This window comes from Bufo bufo, chromosome 2, assembly GCF_905171765.1.
Source record: "Bufo bufo chromosome 2, aBufBuf1.1, whole genome shotgun sequence".
Lineage (NCBI taxonomy): Eukaryota > Metazoa > Chordata > Amphibia > Anura > Bufonidae > Bufo > Bufo bufo.
Genome location: NC_053390.1, coordinates 542,277,730 through 542,290,643, shown reverse-complemented (window position 1 = coordinate 542,290,643; position 12,914 = coordinate 542,277,730). Strand labels below are relative to the sequence as shown.

The 12,914-nt window shown below is 41.5% G+C and overlaps 1 protein-coding gene across 1 annotated transcript in view; it reads left to right on the top strand.

The window, feature by feature from the left end:
- Positions 1-12,646, top strand: part of PRAG1 (PEAK1 related, kinase-activating pseudokinase 1) — a 42,018-nt gene extending 29,372 nt beyond the window's left edge. The window contains exons 5-6 of the mRNA XM_040418045.1: positions 3,251-3,990; positions 9,729-12,646. Of these exons, the coding sequence (XP_040273979.1) occupies positions 3,251-3,990; positions 9,729-10,763 (1,775 nt within the window). The 3' untranslated portion in view covers positions 10,764-12,646. The remainder of the gene's footprint in view (positions 1-3,250; positions 3,991-9,728) is intronic.
- The last annotated feature ends 268 nt before the right edge of the window (positions 12,647-12,914 follow it).

The following is a 12,914-nucleotide window of genomic DNA, read 5'->3' as shown; positions in this document are numbered from 1 at the left end:
TGGCACATGGACCGCTACCTTTACTCGGACACATTTAATGACACCCTCCAATTTTTTTCTCTGTTGATAAATCAGCCCCTATGTCTCCTGAAGACAACCTATCTTTCAACAGAAGTTGGCCAAACGATTAGCAGATCTTTGCAGTTCCAAGTTCTCTAACCCCTGGCCATAAGTTATCGTCGTCGGGAAACTTTCTGACCAGACATTTGGCAGTCTTGGTTCAAGAAATGTAATACATGCATGGCCAGATTCGCCAGTGTTGCTTTTTGCCAGTGGCTACCTCTGTGGTGTCCATACATCCTAATAGGGCACATGAACATTTTCTTAGTATGTTGTCCTAAGCAACTTACTGTATATTTATAGAAGAATGAAGTTCAGGAAAGCTAAAGATAGATACATACAGATGTGTATATTAGAAAATTAGTCTGCGAGCTGAGTAAATGGTTAAAATTGGAAATACTTGTACTTAATGGAGCATGCAAATTATAAGCAATCTTGTTGGCAGAAGAGCAAGGTCAAAATGCAGAAGAAGGCCCTTGCTGGGAAATTCCTAGAGATCTCTTTGAAGTGCTTTTTGTGTATCTACTTCATTTAATCCTTGTGCTAGCTAACACATAATATATCCTTTCACTATAAAGAAAAGCATTACAACAAAAATGGTTTTGACGATGGGACTGACAAGTTGACAGGAGCTGAAGGGGCCCAGTGCTCATAGGGGTCAGACAGTCTTGTCAGAAATTTTTATTATACAGCATCCAAGTGCTGACCATCTTTGATCAACTTCATTCAGCTTATTCTAATATAGCGGTACATGAACCATAGACTGGGCCTGTACATGGCTTTGTTCAGCCCAGTCATCAGTCTTGGTGTCTACACCCATATCCATACCAATCAAAACTTTCATCTGTGTAGCAGAGGCCTCAGTAAACTGCTCCAGTGCCTGGATACTCAGCCTGACTGCATACCTCATGTACCTCATGCACAGTCGCTCCATCACTTTCTATTGTGGAGCAGGAACTGCACTCTATGCTAGATAGTAATGATGTGATCATGTTTGCCATATGCCATCATGGCTGAGCAGCTGACAGGAATGGGGAGGAGTAGTGCAATCTACCTACCCATTCCTGTCAGGCTGCTCAGTCATGTCTGCATATTGTACATGGGATTGCATCATTACTACCTATTGTATAGCAGATTTTCTGCTCTACAATTAGATAAAAGTCATGTGATACATGTGTGCAATATGCCGTCGGGTTGAGCAGAGTGATGGAAACCTATACAAGCAGCGGGTCTCCAGAGCATAGTGGTTGTAAAGCATGGGCCCACCCCCTATACTTTCCCTCTCAGAAGGGATGCAACCTGTCCTACATACTTTCTTGGACAGGTTGCTGATGGCCCTTATGACTATTCTCAGAGAACCTCTTTAAAGAGGCTTGTTGAAGCATTTGAAAATTCTTCTTTAGATCTTACTATTTTGCCAAGTCTCTTTGAGCAGGCTGAAATTCATTTTTAATGCCTACTTTAAAGTGACCTCTGCTATTTTCTGGGGAACCCATTACCAAATTGATTGGAAAACACTGGTTTAAACTATAGACACAACTATAGTTCAGCAACCATTTATATACAGGGATTTGGAGAAATTATTAAATTACATATTAAGGGGTTGGCCCTTGAAAAACATCCGCAGCATAGGTGATGAATGTATAATCATTGGAGGTCCCCCATTGATCACAATAATGGGGTCCTGTAGTCCTATAGAGCAGGGCTGGCCAACCTGCGGCTCTCCAGCTGTTGTAAAACTACAACTTCCACCATGCCCTTCTGTAGGCAGACTGGGCATGCTGGGAGTTATAGTTTTGCAACAGCTGGAGAGCCGCAGGTTGGCCTTTCCTGCTATAGAGGGTGAATGGAGCAGTAGTCTGCATGCATGACCTCCACTCCATTCAAATTAGGGACACGAACTTCCGTTCTCAGAATTGACGGGCACCCCTACAGTCAGACCCCCAGCCACTATACATTTATCACCTATTCTGTGAATAAGTGATAGATATTTTTCAGGACCCAACCCATTGAATTAATCTACCAAATTTTGTTTTAATAATGATATTAAGATATCAAATAACCACTGGATATTCAAGTCTGGAGTAATAGTGATGGGGTACTACATAGTGATCTACATCAGATGACATTTCTCCACACAGTATATTTTCATGCAGCTCATTTAGTTTCTGTACAGAGTAAGGGCGTCTATAAACCTCCTTCCTTTTAAGATATCTGCATAACTCTTGCAAAAGGAGCAAAGTCCACATGATCTCCTGTTACCACGTCCTGTGCAAATGTCTGGTGGCCATGTGAATGCAGATATGCCTGGACTTACTCTGACTTTTATATGTCTTTGGAGCAAGCATTACAATATGGACTTGGTAACATTATTGAACATGAAATAAAGTTGGATCATCAGTGGCTGCAGCAGTTTGACCAAGTTATTAACTTGCATCCACTGTAGTTATAGGAAGCAGCAGATCCTCTAGTATTTTGGTGTTATGGACTTGCTGGATATTTGCATGTAGCTTGTTCATCCATTTGCCATGTGAGTATTGAATGAGTATTCTCATGCGGAATTATTTTGCTCACTTGTTCAAGTAGGTCAACATGACATTAGGTTGTTTCTCAGAAGCTTGGATTAAGCTGGGCACCTTGGAAAGCTGTCTTGGTTGTTTCTCAGAAGCTTGGATAAAGCTGGGCACCTTGGAAAGCTGTCTTGGTTAAGTTTATGCAAAGGGTTTGCATTGCTTTTTTAGATCCTCCTTTAAGGCTATTGCAACATCTGCCTTCTACTCTGAATATGTACTTAAAATAAGCTTTCCAGATCAGTGTTCAGTAAGTTGCCACTCCCTGTCTCCATTTATAATCCGATTGCAATGAGCCTCTTGTCACAAGGCAGCCTTGGAATGTGCTTTATTCTTCCTACCTGAGCAACGCAAACAAACTTGAAATGCCCTATTGGCACAAAACTCTGTTTGCAGCAGGTTTCCAATTTATTACACAGATAAGGCTCACAGAAACTGTGCAATTGTAGTGAAATACAAATTAGAATATGTCAATACGTTTACCAGAAAATCTATAAAAATAGAGTGTCAATGTTCCATCCATGTAAAGGGTTTAATATTATAGTTTGCATAAATATATGTAAAATATAACACAGTGTACTTTAATATCAAGTTCTTAAGCTCAAGTCATTGTTTTATAGGTCAGTCATATGAAGCCATCACTTCTCCAAGTCTTTCTTCTGGTAATGAGAAGAAGCATTTTGCCCAAGTTTCCTTCTCTGTGGACTCTGGAATGGAAGCTCAGAATGGACTCGGACAGCCGCCTCCATTGCCTGTAAAGAAGTCGATGAACAGGGCTATCTCAGCACCAGATAACTCTGCCTGGGGTCGGGCTTTCCCATCAAGAACTGGAGTCAATCCAAATAGTCCAAAGCTTAATCTTAGTCAGTCAGAAAACAATGTTTGTGGAGAAGAATCCAGACTCCACAGCCATCCTTTAAGTCCCATGGACAGGCATGCCATGTTTTCATCTTCTGAGTCGCTGGAAATCTGCTGTAGAGGCACTGGCCACAGAAATGAGGTTAGGAGCAGAAATTGTCTTCAGAGCCGAGGAACACCAGCCATGTCAATGTCACAGCTAAGTGTTTCTAGTCAAACATCTTCTGCCTCAAGTCTCCAGCTCCACCACCTTCTTAGCAACATAGACAGCAAAGAAGGAATGTATGCCAAACTCAGTGGGCTTTATGCACAATCTACAAGACGTTTAATGAACAAATGTGAGGATTATTTTATGCGGGACCAAAAGAAGGAACTGCATTTTAATGAAAATAACTGGTCACTCTTCAAGCTGACAAGCAACAAACCATGCTGCAATGCCGGGGATGCAGTTTATTACTGTGCCACTTGTGCCAAGGATGCTCTTAATAATTATGCTGTGAAGGTAAATTTTTTTTATTTTTATTAAAGTTCATATACCCCAACTGTAACTATCTATTGTCTAGAAAGAATACTTTTAGTATTAAAGAGGTTGTGGCCAACCCCTCCTCCTGGGCAAACATGCCAAGGGAAGCATACTTACTTTGCTTCCCAGTGTTGGCTCCCCCGCTCCTTCTCTCCCCAGCATCGGCTGCTGTGCTTCCAGGATGTGAACTTCGTTTTGACATGGCTCCCCTTGCATCATGTCAGATGGATGCTCACGTAACACAAGAAGAGTAGGTCAGTGCTGTGGCCAGCTATTGGCTGCCCCCAAGGAGGGGGAGAGAAGAAGCGGGGAGCGAGTGCTGGGAATCAAGTAAGTAGGTTTCCCTTTTGCAAATCTGTCCAAGAGAGGAGGTTTCCAACCCTTTTCCCCCCAAAGGCGCACAACCCCTTTAATACTTGCCAAACAAGCATTCATTTAAAGCGGGCTTGTCACCACTCCTGACATTTCTGATTTACTAAATAATTTTAGGCTGAGGAAACACAGCAGTCTTGCGACAAAGGATCACAGTGTAACACTGTAGTCATTGAACTGAATGGGATCACAAAAATTCCAGCACTTTTTTGTGATTCTGGGGTTGCGGTGACAGCATCTTGTGAATAGCACTGCAACTTCATTCAGTTCAATGGCTGCAGTGTTACACAGTGATTCTTGGTCATGCAAGAGGTGCAGGGAGGGGAAGCTTTGGTGCTCTGACTCGCCCCTTGGTGCACAGAAGACCTAATTTAATTATCACTAAAAAGTGATATCTCAGGAATAACAAGTATTGTTTTACTCATCAGGGTCAACCCTACCAGGGTTGATCCTAATAACAGATGCTGTTTAAAGGGGTTGTCCGAGTTCTGAAAAAAAAAAATATAGCACTGTAAATGCAATATATAACTAAGCTAAAGCTAGTTTCACACTAGCGGCAAGGAATTCCGGCAGGCTGTTCCGGCGGGTGAACAGCCTGTCGGATCCGTGCTGCCGCTAGTGCATGCGTGTCCCCAGACTACATGTCGTAGTTTTATTCTGGCCGCCTTTCGGCATGTTTGTCGTACTGCCGCCGGAACTCCGGCCCGCCCCCATTATAGTTAATCGGGCCGGTGCGATAGCCCGGGGGCACCCGTGCACTAGCGGCAGAATGGATCCGACAGGCTGTTCACCCGCCAGAACAGCCTGCCAGAGTTCCTTGCCGCTAGTGTGAAAGTACCCTAACCAAGTTTTAAGCAAAAAAATATATATTTCCTCATTTCCCTGGTTCTCTTCTGGACCTTTGTTTACCTGCAATAAGAACAATCTCTGCCCCTCCCCCTGCTCTGCTAAGGGAGTGAATACAAGTGCTGCCCTGAGTGACATGTCTGACTGCTGGGATACTCAGCAGCATATTATATGTGTAGGACTACAAGTCCCAGGTGTACAATGACAATACAGATACACACAGGATCTTCTCCCTACCTGTGCTTGTGCAATGCTCTGCAGAACTCCTCTAGTCCGTTAGATCCTGTGCCCAGCATTTGTCTCCTCACTGCCTACAGCTACTCAGTAAAGCCTTCAACCTTGTGCTGCTGAAGGGGTTAAGAATCAAGGGAGAGGGCAGCTCAGCCAGTGCAGGGGGGCGTGACCAGCACAATAATAGCAGTACAGGGGGCGTGGCCAGACCAGTAACCTCTCCTGTACAGACACAGATCAGCGCACTCAGGCTTCTGCATCTTCAGAGCAGGGAGAGGATCTGACATCACAGGTCATGTGACCCTCAGTGAAATCTGAAAAAGCAGCAACTAAAGATAAAGTGCATGGTAAAGCTGTTACATTTAAATATTTAGAAACGTACAAAGGACAAAAAAATAACTCTGACAACCCCTTTTAAGGATTACATAATCTCACAGAAAAACCTCTGTATGTCTACAATGATACTTTGTTTATAGGTACAGTAGGACACCTTACACCTCTATAAATGCCCTAAAATAGCCCCATACAAAACTTGAAAACAGGGCTTTGTTTTAAGCCACTGTAACAATGGCTAATCTGAATTTAAGCATTAGTTATCTCTCTAAAGGGAATCTGTCACCAGCTATTAAACTGCATAGACAAATAGCAGTGGGTCAACTGATAAAAACGCTGTATTACTTTTGTTGATGCAAGACTGCATTCCCGAGTTATGATACTTTTTTAAATTAATTTGCAGTTTAGGTCTTTGGGGCAAGGAGGACGTCACCGTTGCTCTTGTTGCACCAAAACTCTGTTCCTTTCTGTGGCCAGCCTTCTCTTGTTGCTTTGTCACTGCCTGGCTCTGTCTGTCAAAGCACCCATACATTCTTTATATTTTCATCTACAGAGCTATACGAGGGCTTGTGTTTTGTAGTGCGAGCTATAGTATTTAATGGGATACATCCAACCTTTTGATGATTTTTTCTTAAATTCAATTTTTGGCAGAGGATAAGGTGCCAAATTTTTTTTAAACTTTTTCCCTTTTACGGTATTCACTGTGCAGGATACATATTTTCAGACATTTTCAGGTGATATCAATTATGTTTATTTTGTTACATCTAATTTATATATTGTTTTTTTTATATATATATATATATATATATATATATATATATATATATATATATATATATATATACACTGCTCAAAAAAATAAAGGGAACACAAAAATAACACATCCTAGATCTGAGTTAATTAAATATTCTTCTGAAATACTTTGTTCTTTACATAGTTGAATGTGCTGACAACAAAATCACACAAAAATAAAAAAATGGAAATTGAATTTTTTAACCCATGGAGGTCTGGATTTGGAGTCACCCTCAAAATTAAAGTGGAAAAACACACTACAGGCTGATCCAACTTTGATGTAATGTCCTTAAAACAAGTCAAAATGAGGCTCAGTAGTGTGTGTGGCCTCCACGTGCCTGTATGACCTCCCTACAACGCCTGTGCATGCTCCTGATGAGGTGGCGGACGGTCTCCTGAGGGATCTCCTCCCAGACCTGGACTAAAGCATCTGCCAACTCCTGGACAGTCTGTGGTGCAACGTGACGTTGGTGGACAGAGCGAGACATGATGTCCCAGATGTGCTCAATTGGATTCAGGTCTGGGGAACGGGCGGGCCAGTCCATAGCATCAATGCCTTCATCTTGCAGGAACTGCTGACACACTCCAGCCACATGAGGTCTAGCATTGTCTTGCATTAGGAGGAAACCAGGGCCAACTGCACCAGCATATGGTCTCACAAGGGGTCTGAGGATCTCATCTCGGTACCTAATGGCAGTCAGGCTACCTCTGGCGAGCACATGGAGGGCTGTGCGGCCCTCCAAAGAAATGCCACCCCACACCATTACTGACCCAATGCCAAACCGGTCATGCTGGAGGATATTGCAGGCAGCAGAACGTTCTCCACAGCGTCTCCTTACTCTGTCACGTCTGTCACATGTGCTCAGTGTGAACCTGCTTTCATCTGTGAAGAGCACAGGGCGCCAGTGGCGAATTTGCCAATCTTGGTGTTCTCTGGCAAATGCCAAACGTCCTGCACAGTGTTGGGCTGTAAGCACAACCCCCACCTGTGGACGTCGGGCCCTCATATCACCCTCATAGAGTCTGTTTCTGACCGTTTGAGCAGACACATGCACATTTGTGGCCTGCTGGAGGTCATTTTGCAGGGCTCTGGCAGTGCTCCTCCTGTTCCTCCTTGCACAAAGGCGGAGGTAGCGGTCCTGCTGCTGGGTTGTTGCCCTCCTACGTCCTCCTCCACGTCTCCTCATGTACTGGCCTTCCTCCTGGTAGCGCCTCCATGCTCTGGACACTACGCTGACAGACAAAGCAAACCTTCTTGCCACAGCTCGCATTGATGTGCCATCCTGGATAAGCTGCACTACCTGAGCCACTTGTGTGGGTTGTAGACTCCGTCTCATGCTACCACTAGAGTGAAAGCACCGCCAGCATTCAAAAGTGACCAAAACATCAGCCAGGAAGCATAGGAACTGAGAAGTGGTCTGTGGTTACCACCTGCAGAACCACTCCTTTATTGGGGGTGTCTTGCTAATTGCCTATAATTTCCACCTGTTGTCTATCTCATTTGCACAACAGCATGTGAAATTGATTGTCACTCAGTGTTGCCTTCTAAGTGGAGAGTTTGATTTCACAGAAGTGTGATTGACTTGGAGTTACATTGTGTTGTTTAAGTGTTCCCTTTATTTTTTTGAGCAGTGTATATATATATATATATATATATATATATATATATATATAAATTTAAAAAATGTAAAAAAAAATTTAACAAATTTTTACTTACCCAAGTTGTCTTGAACATGTGAACATTTAATTGCTTATACCATACACTGCACTGTTTTACTATTGCAGGCTAGGGGACTTTTACTGGCTTCATATTACGTCCTGCTGCAGGTAAAACTTATTAGGCAGTTTACTATGTGGTAGGCCTAGGAGCAGTGGCGTACTGCCAAAAGAGGCAGACCACGCAACTGGTATGGGGCCCGTTGGGAAAAGGAGCCCACAGTGAACCAAAGGCCCCGTTCCTTAATTACACTCCTTACTATCCAGCTCTAGTATAGTGAAGGTATCATCAGTGGAGAAAGCTAAAAGGACCTGTTATGATGTCATCACAGGTCCTGTACACCAATTAAAGGATAATATATATATATATATATATATATATATATATATATATATATATATATAAAAGTACTGCAGACAGTTATAACCACTATCGCCTCATGTACCTAACACACAGTGACCATAATGTAAAATTGACCACATATATCTGTGCACACTGGATCTATTATACCTTGTACTTCTCACATCAGTACACTGCTCTATATACTGTATGTGTGTGTGTGTATATGTATGTATGTATATATATATATATATATATATACACACACATACAGTATATAGAGCAGTGTACTGATGTGAGAGAAGTACAAGGTATAATAGATCCAGTGAACCAAAGGCCCCGTTCCTTAATTACACTCCTTACTATCCAGCTCCAGTATAGTGAAAGTATCATCAGTGGAGAAATCTAAAGGACCTGTTATGATGTCACCACAGGTCCTGTACATCTAGGAACTGCACAAAGAATGGTGTAGATCCCAGGTTAGATAGGATATATTATATACAACAGTGTACTGCCATGTGAGGTATGAGGTAAAATAGATGCAGTCTGTTAAGATATATGGTATATACAGCAGTGTACTGATATGTGAGGTATGAGCTGTAATTTATACCTTATACCCCATATATCAGCACACTGTTTTATATACTGGCCAGGAATGGGTAGTGGGAGGGGCTATTATTGGGGCATGGGAGCCCAACTTAGATTCTTCCTATGGGGGCCACTCATTTTGTATCTATACGCCTGCCTAGAGCCCTCAAAAGGCCCCAAGCTGCCATAGCAATCGATTGGAACCCAGTGATTTTACCATGGGGAGTCCAGTCAGAGGAAATAGGAAGCCCTCTCCCTCTAACAGTATCTGAGGGGTTAAATGACTGAGATTGGAGTTATCTCTAAGACATTAATTATTTCTCCTCAGATCTAGGGGAAAAACAATAATTCCAATATTTAACACTTTCATTCAAATGTGGATTGCCAGTATACTTCACCCTTCATAACAAAATATAATTTAACTAGTAAAGAGATTGCAAAATTACCAACCACTATATAAATACATTACTCATGAATCTTTTTTTATTTTTATTTGCAGTTATGTAGAGCAGAAGACCCCAAAACTCCATTTTATTCCAATCTCTCTTTACCTGTCCACTTCAACATACAGCAAGATTGTGGCCACTTTTTGGCCAGTGTTCCTTCAAGCTTACTACATCCCTCTGGAACATCAAAAGGAGGTTCAACAAATGAGACCTCACAGGCTGTTGGCTTGTCCTCTGAGGAAGATTGTGTGGTGGTTATAACTCGAGAGGTACCTTACAGTACAGCTGCAGAATTTGTCAAGGAGTCTGCATCCACTCATGAAACCCAGCCAGAGATTTATGAGCGACAAGTTTGTCTACTTCTATTACAGCTCTGCAATGGCTTAGAGCACTTAAAAGAACATGCCATTATCCATCGAGACCTTTGCTTGGAAAACCTGCTACTTGTTCACTGCCAGACCACACCCGATAAGATTAAAGATGGAAAGTATGTTCCAAGACTTATTGTAAGCAATTTTTCTAAAGCCAAACAGAGACCTGGATCTGAGGACTTCAAACTCAAGAGAGATAAGACCAGACTGGCACCAGAAATCATGGCTGCCTCCCAATACAAAAAGTTTGATGAGTTCCAGACAGGGATCCTTATTTATGAACTGCTCCACCAAAGAAACCCGTTTGAGGTCCGTTCAAGTCTTCATGAGCATGAATATAGTCAGAAAGACCTGCCGCCACTCCGTAACTTATCAGTTTATTCTCGTGGCCTTCAACATCTTGCCCACTTACTCTTGGAGGCTGATCCGATTAAACGCATTCGGATTTCTGAAGCAAAGCGCATACTTCAGTGTCTTCTGTGGGGTCCAAGAAAAGACTTAACAGATCAACCATTTAGCCATGAAGAGGCATTACACTGTGCCCTTCAGAACTGGATTGACATGAAGCGAGCACTTCTTATGATGAAGTTTGCAGAACGTGCTTTAGAGCCTGAACATAACATTTCTCTAGAGGACTGGCTATGCTGCCAATACTTGGCATCTGCAGATCCATGCTACCTTTATAAAACACTGAAACTTATCAAACTCATCACATGATCTATGCAAGGTAATACATAACTGCAAAATAAGATCTGTGTAAGTCTTAAAGGGGTTTTCCAACTTTTTAGTTTATATAAATTCCATCTTACCCTGCAGTATCTGTGGAAGAATCCAAGGCTCCTTGTCTCTCTTCACTGGTCTTCGAATCCCTGTCTGTAAACTTGACGGGTCACGTATGCCAGTGTTAAATCTGTGGGACAATGGGAGTTCACACCACTCCTGCTAAGTTGCACCTACTTTCTTGGCAATCTTAAAAAGTGTCCAGAGAAGTGAAAAGTCGAAATATGGTCCAAATATGGCATACCATAATTTGCAACTTTTTTTTTTACACCTCAATAGTGGCGTAAAACATTTAATGAATGTCCCTAACTGTATATAACTATAAGATAATGCTGTGAATTATCAACTTATTAGCGGAGTATTTTGTGTTTCAAATAAATATGAATTTAAAAGTGAATTGAATTTTTTCCATGCCGAATATGTTTGTCACAGAAAATATTCGTTCATTGTAAGATTAATTATTTTGTGAAAGATGCCCTTACTTGACAATTGTCTTGATTATGTTTGGTCCAACCATCTGTAGTTTTTGTAAAAAAAAATGTTTATTAATTAAAACTTTCCCTTACATGGTTCCTGATGTATATTAGCCATTGCTTTATGTATTATAAAGGAAATAATTTCCAAAGCACTCTGAACTGTACTTGAATATAGCATCAGTACAATATAGCAGTGAGCACTAAAACAAGACCATGGTCTCCATAACTGCTCAGTCTGCAATAGAGGTTTATAAAGGCCTTGCAATGCAGATACTTTTTCCAATTTCATCAGGATTAGCCTACAATTTAATGGTTATGGAGGCCTGTTGACATTTGAGGGACACAAACTTTGGCATGATGATTCCAACATGGCCGAACCTTTGTTCCTACAGGAAATGTCACTTGTAAACTCTTCTCTCCATTGAAGTAAACAAGTTTCTGGAGTCTGGAGAAATAGCTGTGGGCCAAACTCTGGCTTTCAAGTGTGGCTGCCTGGTGCTAAACATTTTGGGAAAAGATGTAGAATAGTTAAGGAGAAGCAATACTTACATTCTGCCACTGCTGTTGTTCCAAAGCTTACCAGGTCCATGCTGGTCTCTGTTTCCTGGTCCCAATTTAACAAACCGGAAGATGCGGGGGATGCCTACTCAGCCAATCACGGCCTGCAGCTTTGACCCACCTCAGCCACTGACTGGCTTAGTGGGCATCTCCTACTATTTTCTGTGTTGAGTCTGTAAGCATTAGAAAGGCAGCTGTGGGGGATCGGTGAGTGTGTGACTTTTTATGTATCCTAACTTTTAATCCCATTTCTGTTCCATCAATGGTCATGAAACCAGGATTCAAATTTCTTTCATGTTTCATGGTTTGGGGTTTAAGTTGCTGTATATCCTTACCACTACTTTAAATACTTGACACAATTTATTCTGGCTGTATAGATCAACTACATAAACAAAAAATGGCTGCTGTATGTCATAAGTGCCACACTAAACTTGGTAAATATGTATATAAATAAAGGCTAAAGTAGTCTAGATCGCTGCATAAAACTCCTATTTGGATAACAGGAGATAGTGGTAGAGGTTGCTATTTTGTAAGTCAGCAATTCTGTATTATAGGTGTACATTTTTATAAAATTATCATTAAAGCATTTTTGTGGGAGCCTAATCACGTTGCAGTGCAATGGTTTGTTAGCTTCAAATGTTTGTTTATTTTTGTGTATTTTAAATACTGTTTACAAATCACATTTATCGCATTTTCATATACTGAAGATGAAACATTTCATACTTTGTATGTTCCTGTGTTAATTTTTCAAATAATATTGGGAAATAAACAAGTTTTTAAAATGCACCTATTTTTATTTGTTAGTGTTATTTTTTTCCTATGTATATTCCTTTGTATATGATTTTTAAAGACCTGACACATGCATGGAATACAAGAGCTGTTCTTTTGATGAATTTTTATTTTAAATGGATGGAGTCACATGCGCTACTGCAGCCAATGACTGAAATGTCCCCAAGCAGCATGTGATCAAACAGCGCCGGTTGCTTGGGAACATCCATCCATTAGCAGCATTGGTGCACAGTGGCGTAGCGTGGGTTACCAGCACCCGGGGCAA